General features: G+C 48.9%; 1 protein-coding gene across 4 annotated transcripts in view; it reads right to left on the minus strand.

Moving 5' to 3' along the window:
- Window positions 1–18580, minus strand: part of LOC144510087 (actin filament-associated protein 1-like) — an 87096-nt gene that overhangs the window by 40659 nt on the left and 27857 nt on the right. For 3 of the 4 annotated variants that reach the window (XM_078239336.1, XM_078239338.1, XM_078239335.1), the window contains exons 2-4: window positions 8304–8453; window positions 7121–7204; window positions 4280–4371 (exon numbers count right to left, since the gene is read on the minus strand). In XM_078239336.1, the coding sequence (XP_078095462.1) occupies window positions 4280–4371; window positions 7121–7204; window positions 8304–8453 (326 nt within the window). The remainder of the gene's footprint in view (window positions 1–4279; window positions 4372–7120; window positions 7205–8303; window positions 8454–18580) is intronic. The other variant, XM_078239337.1, reaches the window with a different exon arrangement.

An 18580-nucleotide genomic window follows, 5' to 3' on the forward strand; every position in this document is an offset into this window, starting at 1 on the left:
CAATGGCTGCTGCCAGTTAATTGGGCCAACGCGTCCTCATCTTCAGAGACTTTGCTCTGATGTGGTCTCATTAGTGCCACTCATTAGAGGATCTGTGGGAGTGCAGATGGTCACGGACTCCACTCTGGAACCCATCCAGTTGCAGCAGCTGCCTGCTATCTACCCAGATCTCAAAAGAAACTGTAACTGTGCAAATAAGCACTCCGAGAGCACAGTTTGAGGGGGGAAGAAGGCAGAGAGGGAGGGGGAAAGGGAAGAGACAGGGAATTGAGGGATGAATGAGAGTGGGGGGGGGGGGGTGGTGAAGAGGGAGGGGGATAGAGAGAGAGTGGAGGGAAGGGGAGGAGGTGGAGAAAGAGAGGTGGAGGAGAGGGAGGGGGGAGAGGGGAAGGGAGGTGGGGGGGAGAAGGAGGGAGGCTGACCTTTGCTGTATCAGATGGCTCTGACTTTTTAAGCGAATGTGGGTTTGACCACAGGAGATAAAGCTGCATTTTCTTCATTTTAACGTCCTGTTGGGACCAGGTTTCTGGACTGACTTTGATTGTTGCTTTTACTCCGACAGCATTTTTCTTTTTGTGGTTGCGAGATTGTTAAAGTTTGCAGTACTTTAACAAAATAAACAGGGCGATTTTTAACAGGGAGAGCCACGTCTTTGAAACTTTTTTCAGCAAGTGCAATAGCTGCAAACAAACCACTAGGACTCATTTTAACCGTATGCTTTTGGCTGATTTTCGGAAAGATTTTATGATTCCGTGGTGGTGGCCGTGATTGGGAGTGAGTGAATCCCACAGTGGTGCTGCATCAGTAAAGGTTCACCAAAGCCACTCAACGCTTCTGTCAATTTACCCGCCTATCAAGGTACTTCCTTGTCATTTGTGGAGTGGCACAGTGGCACAGTGGTTAGCACTGCTGCCTCACACCACCAGGGACCTGGGTTCAATTCCCGGCTTGGGTCACTGTCTGTGTGGAATCTGCACGTTCTCCCCGTGTCTGCGTGGGTTTCCCCCGGGTGCTCTGGTTTCCTCCCATACTCCAAAGATGTGCAGGTTAGGTGGATTGGACATGCAAAATTACCCCTTCGTGTCCAAAGATGTATAGGTTAGGTGGATTGGCCATGCTAAATTGCCCCTGAGTGTCCAAAGATGTGCAGGTTAGGTGGATTGGCCATGCTAAATTGCCCCTTAGTGTCCAAAGATGTATGGATTAGGTGGATTGGCCATGGTAAGTTTCCCCTTAGTGTCCCAAGATATGTAGGTTAGATGGATTAGCCATGCTAAATTGCCCCTTAGTGTCCAAAGATGTGCAGGTGAAGTGGATTGGCTATGCTAAATTGTCCCTTAGTGTCCCAAGATGTGTAAATTAGGGGGGATTGGCCATGCTAAATTGTCCCTTAGTGTCCCAAGATGTGTAAGTTAGGGGGATTGGCCATGCTGAATTGTCCCTTAGTGTCCCAAGATGTGTAGGTTAGGTGGATTGGCTATGGTATATATGCGGGATGACGTGGATTACGTGGGCCTGGGTAAAATGCTCTTTCGGAGAGTCATTGCAGACGTGATGGGCTGAATAGCCTCCTTCTGCATGGACTCTACGATTCAATGGCGTTACTGTCCCTCTTCCCACAAAAATTCTGTGCATCTCAATCCCATTCTTGACAATGCCATGAATAAATGATCCTGTCCACCAAAATGCACAGGAAAATCTTTCAAGATTAATTTAAGACTGACAGTTCAGATGGAAGGATTTTGAAACATTATCTCTTGTGTCTCTCTGCACAAATGCTGAGTCTTTTCAGCATCCTTATTCCATCCTTACTCTGCTGTCCACACCCACAACCCTCACACTCCCTCTTCTGCAGACAGTCATGGACTTGTTTTCCCAGAAGAATGTCCATTGCCAATTCCATGGCTGCAGAGGCACTCCCAGATTGGTCTGAGGTACCATCTCAGGTTTGGATTAACCTCATGAGATCTCCTCATGTTTTCATCCAGCTCCCCCTTAAATGCTATTTGCCTCATGTGCTCCCATATTCTCAAACAACCTCACCCATGCCTTCATTACCTCTGGTCTTGTCTATTCCAACACACTGCTGGCTGTCCTCCCACATTCTGCCCTCCTACATATTGGCACCATCCGGAACTCTGCCACCTGTATTCTAACTTAAATCCCTGTGCTTGCTCACATATATTGGCTCTCAATCAAGCAATGCCTCAATTTCAAAATTCCCATCCTGGTTTTCAATTCCCTCCAAGGCCTCCAAAACCACAACCCCTCCGACACCAGGAAATTTGGCATGTCCGCTACGACTCTCACCAACGTTTACAGATGCACCATAAAAAGCATTCTTTCTGCTGGAATCACAGCTTGATGTGGCTCCTGCTCTGACCAAGATCGAAAGAAACTACAAAGGGTTGTGAATGAAGTCCAGTCCATCACTCAAACCAGCCTCCCATCCATTGACTCTGTCTATACTTCCCACTGCTTTGGGAAAGCAGCCAGCATAATCAAGGACTCCATGCACCCCGGACATTCTCTCTCCCACCTTCATCTGTCGGGAAAAAGATACAAAAATCTGGGGACACGTCCCAACCGACTCAAGAACAGCATCTTTCCTGCTGCCATCAGACTTTTGAATGGACCTACCTTGCATTAAGTTGATCTTTCTCTACACACTAGCTATGACTGTAACACTACATTCTGCACTCTCTCCTTTCTTTCTCTATATACGGTATGCTTTGTCTGTATAGCGCGCAAGACGCAATACCTTTCACTGTATCCCAATGCATGTGACAATAATAAATCAAACAATACTTTTCACTGTATCCCAATACATGTGACAATAATAAATCAAATTAAATTAAATCAAAAAGTAAAGGGACACCCCTTTAGAACCGAGATGAGGAGGAGTTTCTTCAGCCAGAGGGTTTGGTGCATTGCCACAGATGCTTATGGAGTGTACTTAAGACAGAGATAGACAGGTTCTTGATCCGGGAAAATGAGGGAGAATGGGGTTGGGAAACTTATCAGCCATGATCGAATAGCAGAGCAGACCCGATGGGCCGAATGGCCTAATTCTGATCCTATATCTCCTGGTCTGATGGAAGAAGCTTCTCGCTGCAGCAGCTCAAGGAGTGTCTGACACTGAAACATCTCTCAACAGAGCATGTGGTTAGGGACTCCACTAACACACTGACAGTGTCAGGTCGGTTGGGTGTCTGCTGCTTGGACTAACTGCTCGGAACAGGATGGGTGAGCTGGAGCAAACTTGAGCAGATCCCACTGCAACCTGTCAATTATTTCTATCAAACGCTGGTCCTTCCTGGTGGCACAGTGCTGCTGCCTCACAGCGCCAGGGACCCGGGTTCAATTCCAGCATTGGGTCACTGTCTGTGTGGAGTCTGTACGTTCTTCCCGGATCTGCATGGGTTTCCTCCGGGTGCTCCGGTTTCCTCCCACACTCCAAAGGTTAGGTGGATTGGCCATGCTAAATTGCCCCTTAGTGTCAGGGGATTAGCAGGGTAAATACGCAGGGTTACGGGGATAGTGCTTTGTTGTCAGTGCAGACTCGATGGGCTGAATGGCCTCCTTCTGCACTGTAGGGATTGTATGATTCTAATGATGGAAGTAGTGTCAAAGAAATGTGACGGAAGAAATGCGGAGATCACATGCTTTACAGTCACAATGCTGGATACAGGGCAGATCACCTCCTCACTCAGCCTCCTCGTAGATAGAGACTTTCTCCCCAATCCCTTTGCAGAAGATTTTTTTAGGCGACTTTTTTTTCGTGGGACATGGGTGTCACTGGCTGGCCAGCATTTATTGCCCATCCCTAGTTGCCCTTGGAGGGCAGTTGAGAGTCAACCACATTGCTGTGGCTCTGGAGTCACATGTAGGCCAGACCAGGTAAGGATGGCAGATTTCCTTCCCTGAAGGACTTTAGTGAACCAGATGGGTTTTTCCGACAATCGACAATGGTTTCATGGTCATCAGTAGATTCTTAATTCCAGATATTTTTTATTGAATTCAAATCTCACCATCTGCCGTGGCGGGATTCGAACCCAGGTCCCCAGAACATTCGCTGAGTTTCTGGATGAATAGTCTAGCGATAATACCGCTAGGCCATTGCCTCACCCATATTTCAGCCCCCTGTACTCCTGTTCCTGACTCTTCAACTTGCAGACTATCTCTGAAGTGTGTGTGTGCACAATAATCCCATTCAAACCTGAGCAATATGATTTCAGGAGCTTGATTAAGTTAACCATGAAATAAAAGTTGACCTTACCACTTTTGTTTGAAAATCATCTGATAGTGGGGGGCAGGGTGAAATATCTTCCGTGTCTTCGATGATCTTGAGGACATTCCGCAGCTCGTTTGCTGTTGGACAACAGTAGAGTTACTTTGCAGTATTGGAGGAGTTAAGAACAAAGAACAAAGAACAATACAGCACAGGAACAGGCCCTTCGGCCCTCCAAGCCCGCGCCGCTCCCCGGTCCAGGATTGAATCCTGAATCCAGGATCCCCGCCCAATTTTCCAGCCTATCTACATACCAATATCCTATCCACCGAGCTGTCCCTCACAGCTACGATGCTTTGTTCATTACAACCTATTAACTCACCCCCACCCCCCTATTCCAGACCATGTGATCTCCAGGGAGAGGCAAAAACCCAGAGTGAAAAACCCCAGGGCCAATATGGGGAAAAAAAAAATCTGGGAAATTCCTCTCCGACCCCCTGAGGCGATCGAAACGAGTCCAGGAGATCACAATGGCCCTGATCGGAAAATGCTTCCCAACCCTAGTCATTTCCACTTCCATGAACACCATATGAATTCCCTGCCCCCGAGACAGGTTCCCAACTATCCGCAGTCTCGCTCTGTACTGGCACCAGCAAGATGATCATAGAATGAAGCCTTGAAACGAGAAACAAGGAACAATTAGCCCGCGCCGCTCCCTGGTCCAAACTAGACCACTCTTTTGTATCCCTCCATTCCCACTCCGGTCATATAGCTGTCTAGATAAGTCAAAGAAGGTTTGGGTAGTCTTCAATGATGTACTGACAATGCATCCCTACCATGCGCTAGTTCTTGTTGGGAATGTCCAGCACAGACTTCACTGTGGGAAAGTGGCATTGAAGTCAAAGATTAAGCTATGATTGGATGGTTTGACAGGTTGGAGGGGCTGTATAGCCCATTCTTGCTCCCAGAAGGCCAACAGTATGTAAGTAATCCCTCACCCTCTAATCAGCCACCCAACCCCTTGTGAGAAGGTGACCAAGCCCCAAGACACATGGAATATAGTGTTCAATTCTTGTCGCCACACGACCAGAAGGATGTGGAGGTTTTGGAGAGGATACAGAAAAGATTTACCAGGATGTTGCCTGGTATGGAGGGCATCAACTATGAGGAGAGGTTGAAGAAACTTGGTTTGTTCTCACTGGAATGACGGAGGGTTGAGGGGCGACCTGATAGAACTCTACAAGATTATGAGAGGCATGGACAGAGTGGATAGTCAAATGCTTTCTCCCAGGGTGGAAGAGTCTATTACTAGGGGGCACAGGTTTAAGGTGCGAGGGGCAAGGTTTAAAGGAGATGTACGAGGCAGGTTTTTTACACAGAGGGTGGTGAGTGCCTGGAACTCGCTGCCGGGGGAGGTAGTGGAAGTGGATACGGTAGTGACTTTTAAGGGGCGTCTTGACAAATACAGGAATAGGATGGGAATGGAGGGATATGGTACCCGGAAGGGTAGGGGGTTTTAGTTAAGTTGGGCAGCATGGCCGGTGCAGGCTTGGAGGGCCGAAGGGCCTGTTCTTGTGCTGTAATTTTCTTTGTTCTTTGAGTCAGCCTTCCATCCCTGGACCAGATCGTGGGGTAGCACGGGGTGGCACAGTGGTTCACACTGCTGCCCCACAGCGCCAGGGACCCGGGTTCGATTCCGGGCTTGGGTCACTGTCTGTGCGGAGTCTGCACATTCTCCCTGTGTCTGCGTGGGTTTCCTCCGGGTGCTCCGGTTTCCTCCCACACGCCAAAGGTGTGCAGGTTAAGGGGATTGGCCATGCTAAATTGCGCCTTAGTATCAGGGGGATTAGAAGGGTAAATATGTGGGTTAGGGCCTGGGTGGGATTGTGGTCGGGGCAGGCTCAATGAGCCAAATGGCCTCCTTCTGCACTGTAGGGATCCTATGATCACTATAGTAGGGACCAATCAGGAGCTCACGACTTTGGCGATGTCACCAAGTGCATTACCCACAAGTGCGGGGATGTAGCTCACTCTTGCTAGCACCATCCTCCAACAAGTACCTCCCCAAGCAAACCCAACACCTCTGTAGGCCCTTTCACAGCCAATGAAGTCCAATTGAAGTACAGTCCCTGTTGTCATGTCGGAAAGGCGACCTCCAGCTTTCAAACAGCAAACTCTCACAAACAACAACGTGATCATGACTGGCTGATCAAAGGATTGGGCGGCACGGTGGCACAGTGGTTCGCATTACTGCCCCACAGCGCCAGGGACCCAGGTTCGATTCCCAGCTTGGGTCACTGTCTGTGTGGAGTTTGCACACTCTCCCCGTGTCTGCGTGGGTTTCCTCCGGGTGCCCCGGTTTCCTCCCACAGTCCAAAGATGTGTAGGTGAGGTGCCTTGGCCATGCTAAATTGCCCCTTTGTGTCCCGGGATGCATAGTTTAGAGGGATTAGCGGGGTAAATATGTGGGGTTATGGGGATAGGGCTTAGGTGGGATTGTTATTGGTGCAGATTCGATGGGCTGAATGGCCTCCTTCTGCACTGCAGGGATTCTATGATTGGCCAGGACACTGGGGATGGTTCCCCTGCTCCCCCTTGAAGTAGCGCCATGGGATCTTCTACATTCTTCAGATGGCGGACAGAGCCTTGGTTTGGTGTCCCAACTGAAAGACAGTGCAGCACTCCCTCAGCACTGTCAGCCTAGATATCGTGCTCAAGCCTCTGGGATGGGACTTGCACCGACCACCTCCTGACGCAAGAGCGCCAATAACCACTGAGGCACACGGATGACAGATTTTGCTCGGTTCACTGGCTCTCAGCAGGTTGGTATTGCAGTGACTCTACCTGAGGGTCACTGGGCAACCGGCAATGAAAGGGAGTCCCACCTACCGTGCGCAGGGATCTGCATCTCCGGCCGGTTCTCCGTCAGGGTAACGCAGCTCATGAACATGTAATCTGCATCCTCGGCTGGCACTGGAACACAAGAGAATCTCATGAAACAGCTGCAACCATTGCTTTGCTATGCACACAAGTACTTGTTTGGAAAACTCTCCCCTCTTTGCAAACTCTGAAAGTCCCTGCTTATGAAGGAAGGAGAGGCCTTGCTGACCAAGCTCGGTCCCTCACTGTGCTGCCGAAGCAAACTCCCGTCACCGCCTCTCCCCCAGTCACTTTTCTCGACGGGGCCAAGGCAGGATCAGGGTTTCAAAGCGTTTGCTCGTGGAGCGAACTGTGAGTTGCAATAAAAATATGTTTCGGGTTAAAGCTGGCTTTCAGCTTCGAGCAAGAGTCAAAATGGGAGCTGGATGGGAGCCAGGTGAGAGCTGGGTTAGTGTGATAAGCAGAAGCTGTTCTCCCCAGAGGCAAAAGAAAATCAAGCAGGAATTTATCTGTGCGCTTGGAAGGCAGCTCAGGGTCCAGTGCCCCTGAAAACCTTTGATCTCCATCCTTCAAAGGGAGGGAGGAGGGGGAACACAGAGGGCGAGATTCTCCAGCCTCCCAGCCGTGTGTTTCCCACTGGCAGGAGGTGGCGCATTGTTTTGCTAGCAGCAGGATTCTCCAGTCCCGCTGCTGCCAATGGGAATTCCCATTGAGGTCACTGGAAAACCGCAGGCGGGGGCCGGAGAATCCCGCCGGTGTGAACGGCTGTGGAGTTCTGATCAAAGACCTTTGGGGCGGCACGGTAGCACAGTGGTTTAGCTCTGCTGCTTCACAGCTCCAGGGACCTGGGTTCGATTCCCGGCTTGGGTCACTGTCTGTGTGGAGTTTGCACATTCTCCTCGTGTCTGCGTGGGTTTCCTCCGGGTGCTCCGGTTTCCTCCCACAGTCCAAAGATGTGCGGGTTAGGCTGATTGGCCGTGCTAAAATTGCCCTTAGTGTCCTGAGATGCGTAGGTTAGAGGGATTAGTGGGTAAAATATGTAGGGGTATGGGGGTAGGGCCTGGGTGGGATTGTGGTCAGTGCAGACTCGATGGGCCGAATGGCCTCTTTCTGTGCTGTACGGTTTCTATGATTCACCCCGAGGGAGTCCACGGCGACATGAGCTACACGACCACAGGCGAACGCTACATACTGAATCTGGATTCCTCGGCACAGGGATTCCCGTTCAGCTCCTGAAGCAACTCTGCCACCGACTCCTTCTTCGATTCTGCCACGCAGCTTAAACTCTCCGTGTCCAACACCCTGAGGAATGATTGCAGCTCCGAGAATAACTGATCCAGATCTGTGGAGAAAGCGGGGTGGATGTTAAACCCTGCAGCGTGTCCTCACCACCAGTCATTGCTAAACTCAAGATGGGAAGCCACTCATCCAATCCCCATCAATAACTTGGGAGACATAACATTCAAAGAATGGGGGAATTACGCAAAGCACAGTTGCTGACCATGATGCTTGTGGGTGGGGAGGGGTGTACTCAACTCGGATGGGCTGAATGGCCTTTTTATAGACTCACAGAATCCCAACGGTGCAGAAGGAGGCCATTTGGCCCATCAAGCCTGCACTGACAGCAATCCCACCCAGGCCTTATCTCTGTAACCCCACGTATTGACCCGGCTAATTCCCCTGACACTAAGGGGCAATTTAGCATGGCGAATCAACCTAACCCACGCATCTTTGGACACTAAAGAGCAGTTTAGCATGGCTAATCCATCTAACCCGCACATTTTTGGACACTAAGGGGCAATGTAGCATGGCGAATCAACCTAACCCGTGCATCTTTGGACACTAAAGGACAGTTTAGCATGGCTAATCCATCTAACCCGCACATCTTTGGACACTAAGAGACAATTTAGCATGAGTAATCTACCTAACCCGCACATCTTTGGACAGTAAGGGGTAATTTAGCATGGCCAATTCGCTTAACCTGCACATCCTTTGGCATAACTATAAGGTTTATGGTGGGAGATAGAGGAGGGATGTCCGAGGTAGGTTCTTTACTCAGAGAGTGGTTGGGGTGTGGAATGGACTGCCTGCTGTGATAGTGGAGTCGGGCACTTTAGGAACTTTCAAGCGGTTATTGGATAGGCACACGGAGCACACCAGAATGATAGGGAGTGGGATAGCTTGATCTTGGTTTCGGACAAAGCTCGGCACAACATAGTGGGCCGAAGGGCCTGTACTGTGCTGTACTGTTCTATATTCTATGGACACTAAGGGGCAATTTCCCATGGACAATCAAATAACCATCTCTGGACTGTGGGAGGAAACCGGAGCACCCGGAGGAAGCCCGCGCAGACACGGAGGAGAAACTACAAACTCCACACAGACAGTGACCCAAGCCGGGAATCGAACCCGGGTCCCTGGCGCTGTGAGGCAGCAGTGCTCACCACTGTGCCACCGTGCCGCCCTTTTCTCTCATCTCCTCCCGTCCCTTCCTGAGGGCAGTGAGTCTTTGCAGCCCCACAGGTTCTGGTCCCCTAACCCGAGTGCCCTATCTTCGTCTGTAAGGAATGACAACTGAGTGGGAACACCACCGACAACCTTGCTGTTCCTCCAACCCTCCCCTGATTCTGGGCCTCTGGGGCATCCCCCTGATTTTAGCCCTCCACCACTGGCCGTGCCCCTGAGCTCCGGAGTTCCCTCCCTGAGCCTCTCCGTCTTTCAAGACACTCACCTGAGACGTTTGACTATGAGAGAGGCGTTATATATATATATATATATAAATACAAGTCGGTCGTTGAGGGCTGTTCTGGAGAGCTGGGAGCAGGTGATACAATGGAGAGCTTGTGGCACTCAAGAGATTGTGGGTGAGTTGTGGGGGGAGTGCTCAGGAGAAAAGAAAAACAAAGAAAAAAATAGGTTTTGTTGTTCTGTCGGTCGATTTTCATTAGCTGTGAAGCACCATCAAGAACATTGTCTCTGATCTAGATTAAACCCCTCGCATTGTGGCTCCCCACAGTATCAATCTTGTCTCATTCATACAGTCGACTGAACAAGTGACTGTGTGAGGAGAATGAATGGTCTTTTAGTCTGTGCCTCCATGAAAGAAAGTTCACAGCTCGGACTGCGGCTGAATGAAGCAGTTTATAAACACCGGAGTATCTCAGCGCCCGTCACAAAGAATCCCATTGTCAACGCACAATCGTTTCTGCATCTCCCTGTGCGGCGGGGAGGGCTGCGAGGAAAAGGAATCTGTGGGCCGTGGAGGTAGCCGCGCCACAGAATAACCTGACATGGTGATTCGAGGCTCCATACAGCTTTTAACCTTTCAGCCACTCTGCTGGCTGCTAACCCTTACACATTGTCGAGCTGGTTTGGACTAGAAGCACCGCCCGAATGTACTTTGCCTTAAGTATTTTCAGAAAAGCAGAAACAAAAGAGCTAAAATGAATTATTTCCATTATACTATCCATTCCACACACATTTCAACAGCCGCCATAGAATCTGACAGCACAGGAGGAGGCTGTTTGGCCCATCGTGCCTGTGCTAGCTCTGTGACAGAGACACCCCACAATTAGCTTCAACTCATCCCTCATTGTACTGGAACCGGACTGGCACTGACGCGGCAATGTGGAAAGTTGCCCTGGCATGTTCCAGAATCATCGAATCCCGACAGTGCAGAAGGAGGCCATTTGGCCCATTGAGTCTGCACCGACAGGCCCCATCCCCGCAGCTCCACACATTCGGCACGGCGGCACAGTGGTTAGCACTGCTGCCTCACAGCGCCAGGGACCCGGGTTCAGTTCCAGCCTCGGGTCACTGTCTGTGTGGAGTTTGCACATTCTCCCCGTGTCTGCCTGGGTTTCCTCCGGGTGCTCCAGTTTCCACCCACACTCCAAAGATGTGTAGGTTAGGTGGATTGGCCATGCTAAATTACCCCTTAGTGTCCAAAGATGTGCGGATTAGATGGATTGGCCATGCTAAATTGCCCCTTAGTGTCCAAAGATGTGCGGGTTAGGTGGATTTGCCATGCAAAATTGCCCCTTAGTGTCCAAAGATGTGCGGGTTAGGTGGATTGGCCATGCTAAATTGCCCCTTAGTGTCCAAAGATGTGCGGTTTAGGTGGATTGGCCATGCTAAATTGCCCCTTAGTGTCTGAATATCTGTAGGTTAGGTGGATTGGCCATGCTAAATTGCCCCTTAGTGTCCAACAATGTGCAGGTTAGGTGGATTTGCCATGCTAAGTTGCCCCTTAGTGTCCAAAGATGTGTGGGTTAGGTGGATTGACCATGCTAAATTGCCCCTTAGTGTCCAAAGATGTGCGGGTTAGGTGGATTGGCCATGCTAAATTGCCCCTTAGTGTCCAAAGATGTGCGGTTTAGGTGGATTGGCCATGCTAAATTGCCCCTTAGTGTCCAACAATGTGCAGGTTAGGTGGATTTGCCATGCTAAGTTGCCCCTTAGTGTCCAAAGATGTGTGGGTTAGGTGGATTGACCATGCTAAATTGCCCCTTAGTGTCCAAAGATGTGCGGGTTAGGTGGATTGGCCATGCTAAATTGCCCCTTAGTGTCCAAAGATGTGCGGTTTAGGTGGATTGGCCATGCTAAATTGCCCCTTAGTGTCAGGGGGATTAGCAGGGTAAATATATGCGGTTGTGGGGATAGGGCCTGGGTGGGATTGTGGTCGATTAGCCGAATGGCCTCCTTCTGCACTGTAGGGATTCCATTCTGTCATTGTACCACCTGTCATGGCTACCTGAAGCTTGCCAAGAGGGCTGATAAGAGGCAAGTGAAAGATAGAGGGGTAGGAAAAGCAGAGAACGAAAGTGAAAATGAGCGAGGGAGGAAAAAGTGAGGTGTGATCGGTCACCGACAACAGCTCAGGGAAAGAAAATGGCCTACCGCATTGAGAAAGAGGAATTTCACCTCTGGTGATTGTTTTAACAACAGCTCGCCCAGTCAGAGTGAGAAAATAACAAGTCGGACTAACCGTCTCATTTAACATCAAGGAACAACAGTACAAATTATTCTGAAAGCAGCAACTAATTCTGACTGACTGACCTGTGCAGACAGCACTTCCATTGTAGCTGTCGCAAAAACATTGCAATGTGACACACTCTACACGTCCTGCACTACAATAGGTGACAGCATGTCAACAACAACAACAACTTGCATTTGTATAGCACTTTTAAGGTCGCTCAAATGTCCTGAGGCACTTTGTGGGAGCATTATCAAACAGGATTTGACGCTGTGTCACTCAAGGAAATAGAATCATAGAATCCCTTTATTTCCTGAGCATCAAGCCTCGTGTGTGATAACGCGCTCAGTGGGTTTCCTCCGGGTGCTCCGATTTCCTCCCACAGTCCAAAGATGTGCGGGTTAGGTAGATTGGCCATGCTAAATTGACCCCTAGTGTCAGGGGACTAGCAGGGTCAATATGAAGGGATAGGGCCTGGGTGGGATTGTGGTTGGTGCGGACTCGATGGGCCAGATAGCCTCCTTCTGCATTGTAGAGATTCTAGGGTTCTAATCCCACCCAGACCCTATCGCTGTAACCCCACGTATTTACCCTAGCTAGTCCCCCCTGACACTAAGGGGCAATTTAGCATGGCCAATCCACTTAACCCGCACATCTTTGGAGTGGGGGAGGAAACCGGAGCATCCAGAGCAATCCCACACAGACACGGGGAAATTGTACAGACTATACTCAGACAGTCACCCAAGGCCGGAATTGAACCCGGCTCCCTGGTGCTGTGAGGCAGCAGTGCTGACCACTGTGCCACCGCGCCGCTCCATATTTAACCAAGTGACTACAAATCAAAGTTAAAGATTTTAAGGAACGAAGGAGAGAGGCAGAGATGTTTAGAGACGGAATTCCAGAGCTTAGGGCCTTTGGCTTTGATCTTTATGTCGTCATTGTCTACAGGAATAGTGCCAGAAGACTGGAGGATAGCAAATGTTGTCCCCTTGTTCAAGAAGAGAAGTAGAGACGACCCTGGTAATTATAGACCAGTGAGCCTTACTTCTGTTGTGGGCAAAGTTTTGGAAAGGATTATCATCTAGAAAGGAATAATTTGATTAGGGATAGTCAACACGGTTTTGTGAAGGGTAGGTCGTGCCTCACAAACCTTACTGAGTTCTTTGAGAAGGTGACCAAAGAGGTGGATGAGGGTAAAGCTGTTGATGTGGTGTATATGGATTTCAGTAAAGCATTTGATAAGGTTCCCCACAGTAAGCTATTGCAGAAGATACGGAGGCATGGGATTGAGGGTGATTTAGCGGTTTGGATCAGGAATTGGCAAGCTGTAAAAAGACAGAGGGTGGTGGTTGATGGGAAATGTTCATCCTGGAGTTCAGTTACTAGTGGTGTACTGCAAGGATCTGCTTTGGGGCCACTGCTGTTTGTCATTTTTATTAATGACCTGGATGAGGGTGTAGAAGGATGGGTTAGTAAATTTGCAGATGACACTAAAGTCGGTGGAGTTGTGGACAGTGCGAAAGGTTGTTGCAGGTTACAGAGGGACATAGATAAGCTGCAGTGCTGGGCTGAGAGGTGGCAAATGGAGTTGAATGCGGAAAAGTGTGAGGTGATTCACTTTGGAAGGAGTAACAGGATTACAGAGCACTGGGCTAATGGTAAGATACTTGGTAGTGTGGATGAACAGAAAGATCTCGGTGTCCATGTGCATAGATCCCTGAAAGTTGGCACCCAGGTTGATAGGGTTGTTAAGAAGGTGTACGGAGTGTTAGCTTTTATTGGTAGAGGGATTGAGTTTCAGAGCCAGGAGGTCATGTTGCAGCTGTACAAAACTCTGGTGCGGCCGCACTTGGAGTATTGCGTACAGTTCTGGTCACCGCATTATAGGAAGCATGTGGATGCATTGGAAAGGGTACAGACGAGATTTACTAGGATGTTGCCTGGTATGGTGGGAAGGTCTTATGAGGAAAGGCTGAGGGACTTGAGGTTGTTTTCGTTAGCGAGAAGAAGGTTAAGAGGTGACTTAATAGAGGCATACAAGATGATCAGAGGATTAGATAGGGTGGATAGTGAGAGCCTTTTTCCTCGGATGGTGATAGCTAACACAAGGGGACATAGCTTTAAATTGAGGGGTGAGAGATATAGGACAGATGTCAGAGGTAGGTTCTTCACTCAGAGAGTGGTAAGGGCGTGGAATGCCCTGCCTGCAGCAGTAGTGGACTCACCAACATTAAGGCATTTAAATGGTCATTGGATAAACATATGGATGATATTGGAATAGGTTAGATGGGCTTTAGATTGGTTTCACTGGTCGGCACAACGTCGAGGGCCGAAGGGCCTGTACTGCGCTGTAATGTTCTATGTTCACGAATGGTGATTAAAATCCAGGCTCTTCAAGAAGGCCAGAACCAGATCTCAAAGGGTTGCAGGGCTTGAGGAGATTACAGAGACTGGGCAGGGGAGTGAGAGAGTGAGTGTGTGAGAGAGAGAATGTGTGTGTGTGAGAGAGTGTGAGTGCGTGTGAAAGAGAGAGAGAGAGTTTGTGTGTCTGTGTGAGTGCGAGGGTGAGAGAGAGAGTGTGTGTGTGTGAGAGAGAGTGTGAGAGAGAGTGTATGAGAGAATGTGTGAGAGAGTGTGTGAGAGAGAGAGTGTGTGTGAGAGAGAGAGAATGTGTGAGAGAGTGTGTGAGAGTGTGAGAGAGAGAGAGTGAGAGAGAGAGCGTGTGAGAGAGAGTGTGCGAGAAAGTGTGAGATAGAGTGTGTTTGAGAGAGTGTGCTTGAGAGTGTGTGTGAGAGAGAGTGTGTGTGTGTGTGAGAGAGTATGTGTGTGAGAGAGAGTGTGTGTGTGTGAGAGAGTGTGTGTGAGAGAGAGAGAGTGTGTGTCTGTGAGAGTGCAAGGATGAGAGAGACAGTGTGTGAGAGAGTGTGTGAGAGAGAGTGTGTGAGTGTGTGTGTGTGAGAGTGAGTGTGTGAGTGTGTGTGTGAGAGTGAGTGTGTGTGAGAGAGAGAGTGAATGCGTATGTGAGAGAGTGTGTGAGTGTGTGTGTGAGAGTGAGTGTGTGTGAGAGAGAGAGTGAATGCGTATGTGAGAGAGAGTGTGTGTGTGTGAGAGTGTGTGTGTGAGAGAGTGAATGCATATGTGAGAGTGTGTGTGTGAGAGAGAGTGTGTGTTTTAGAGAGAGAGTGTGTGTCTGTGAGAGTGCAAGGATGAGAGAGACAGTGTGTGAGAGAGAGTGTGAGTGTGTGTGTGTGAGAGTGTGTGTGTGTGAGAGTGAGTGTGTGTGAGAGAGAGAGTGAATGTGTATGTGAGAGAGAGTGTGTGTGTGCGTGTGAGAGAGAGTGTGTGGTTTTAGAGAGAGAGTGTGTGTGAGAGTGAGTGTGTGTGAGAGAGAGTGTGGTTTTAGAGAGAGAGTGTGTGTGTGTGTGTGTGTGTGTGAGAGAGAGTGTGTGTGTGTGAGAGAGAGTGTGTGGTTTTAGAGAGAGAGAGTGTGTGTATGAAGGCTATAGCATTTTAAAAGTCAAGACATTGCCGGATTGAGAACCAGTGCAGGTCAGTGAGCACAGGAATGATAGGTGAGTGGGAATTGACGCAAGTACTTCAAAATAACTCAACTGGCGGTAAAGTACTTTGGGACGCACTGCGATTGTGGAAAGACATGATAGCAAGCTTCAAACATTGCAGCTTCTCAGGGGTGCAGAGAGGGCTTCAGGGAAAGAGGTATACTTGGAAGCAGAAAGCTCTTTTCAGCCTGAGAGTGGACGAGTGACTTACTTTGTAATGAGCCTTTGTTGAATTTATAGTGTGTTTTGTTCTCTCAAACACTGTTAATCCATTTTAATGACCAACAGAAGGAATACTTGACATTCTTCCTTTGAAATATTTGAGAAGCCCACTCAGCTAATAGGACACTTGCTGTTTTCTTGCCTCCCAACCTACCTTGTCTCTATTATCTACATATTAAACAAAAAAGATCCAAGTTCAGTGCATTCCTCCATTCTTAACTGGCTTGTAAACAAAAGAAAGCTCCAGCCAAAGCTCCACTCATTTCCTAACTTGTTTTGCTAACTCTGCCAGTGCTATGTTTCACAACTTCCAAGTGGGGAAAGAAGCAAGCGCATTAACCGTCTCCACCAGACCATCCATAATCATTTGCACATTTCAGGATTCCTGTCACAAGGCATCTGTGAACCTTATTACTCCCTGGTTCTGTTTCCCAGAGGCATCAACTCTCACTGAGGTAAAATTTCCTTGCCAGATGTTAGCGGGCCCCTGGGTACCTTCCCAGTTGTACAACCAACCTCGGCCAGGGAACGTACTTCAGCCACTGTGATCCTGTCCTTTCTGATGGCAGTTGCTGGACTCTACTTAGCTAGGCCCAAGGATTCAGACTGAACTTTGCCCTCCATGGTCCAGCATTGCCCAGCGTAATTGGAGCAGCAGCTAACAGGGCAGAGGCCAGCGATCAAGCCTAGTACCTTCTGATCTTTCTGCCTCAATACCTGGCAAGGTGATGCTTTTCCATTGACCAGAAGACCACAAGATGTAGGGGGCAGAAGCAGGCCATTTGGCCCATCGAGTCTGCTCCGCCATGCACGGTGGCACAGTGGTTCGCACTGCTGCTTCACAGCTCCAGTGACCTGGTTTGGATTCCCTGTGTGGGTTTCCTCCCAGTGCTCCGGTTTCCTCCCACAGTCCAAAGATGTTCAGGTTACATGCATTGTACATGATAAATTGCCCCTCAGTGTCCAAAGATGTGCAGGTTAGGTGCATTGGCCATGCTAATTTGTCCCTTAGTGTCCAAAGATGTGTAGGTTAGGTGCATTGGCCATGCTAAATTGCCCCTTAGTGTCCAAAGATGTGTAGGTTAGGTGGATTGGCCATACTAAATTATCCTTTTGTGTCCAAAGATGTGCAGGTTAGGTGCATTGGCCATGCTAAATTGCCCCTTAGTGTCCAAAGATGTGTAGGTTAGGTGGATTGGCCATACTAAATTATCCTTTTGTGTCCAAAGATGTGCAGGTTAGGTGCATTGGCCATGCTAAATTGCCCCTTAGTGTCCAAAGATGTGTAGGTTAGGTGGATTGGCCATACTAAATTATCCTTTGGTGTCCAAAGATGTGTAGGTTAGGTGCATTGGCCATGCTAAATTGCCCCTTGGTGTTCCAGGGTGTGTAGATTAGAGGGATTAGAGGGCAAGTGTGTGGAGTTACGGGGATCGGGCCTGGTTGGGGTTGTTGTTGGTGCAGACTCGATGGGCCGAATGGCCTCCTTTTGCGCTGTATGATTTCTATGATTCTATGACATTTGACGACTGTTACAGATTTCCCAAGTCCTCACGTGAGCCTAATTCCTTTTGCTATTTTATGCCTTTTCCGAACCTCAGGACACAGGGCAACCCTCAGTAGATTTTCTCAATTTCCTCCCTGATTGGCGCATGTTTATAATCGCCTGTTGCCTTGTCGGCACTTTCCTGGAATAACAACCAAAACAGAGTTCAAATCTCGCTCTGGCTCGTTGTGGAACTGAATTCAGTTCAATCACCCATTTGTGCACTGACACCCAAAGCAAATAATAACGGAAGTTGTTGGGTTGTTGTAAAAATACAACTGGTTCACCAATATGGGGGAGGCAATGGTGCAGTCGTATTGTTGCACTAGTAATCCGGAGACCCAGAGGATCCTGGTTTGAGTCCCACCATGGCAAATGGTGAAATTTGAACTCAATAAAAAAATCTGGAATTGAAATTGATGATAGAACATAGAACAGTACAGCACAGAACAGGCCCTTCAGCCCACGATGTTGTGCCGAGCTTTATCTGAAACCAAGATCAAGCTATCCCACTCCCTATCATCCTGGTGTGCTCCATGTGCCTATCCAATAACCGCTTAAATGTTCCTAAAGTGTCTGACTCCACTATCACTGCAGGCAGTCCATTCCACACCCCAACCACTCTCTACGTAAAGAACCTACCTCTGATATCCTTCCTGTATCTCCCACCACGAACCCTATAGTTATGCCCCCTTGTAATAGCTCCATCCACCCGAGGAAATAGTCTTTGAACGTTCACTCTATCTATCCCCTTCATCATTTTATAGACCTCTATTAAGTCTCCCCTCAGCCTCCTCCGCTCCAGAGAGAACAGCCCTAGCTCCCTCAACCTTTTATGATCATGAAACCATTGTCATAAAAACCCATCAGTGCCCTTTAGGGAAGGAAATCTGTTGCCTTTACTGGTCTGGCCGACATGTGACTCCAGAGCCACAGCAATGTGGTTGATTCTTAAATGCCTTGAGGGATGGGCAATAAATGCTGGCCCAGCCACTGACTCCCACATCCCATGAACAAATAATTTAAAAAATGTCCTTCAGGATGGTGGATTTTTCTTCCTTACCCAGTCTGGACTGTACCTGACTCCAGATCCACCCTGTGACATTGAGTCTTAATGTCTCAGGGCAACTTGGGATGACTAAAGTTAAAGAGACACTCTTTATTTT

Source organism: Mustelus asterias, chromosome 22 (genome assembly GCF_964213995.1).
Source record: "Mustelus asterias chromosome 22, sMusAst1.hap1.1, whole genome shotgun sequence".
NCBI lineage: Eukaryota > Metazoa > Chordata > Chondrichthyes > Carcharhiniformes > Triakidae > Mustelus > Mustelus asterias.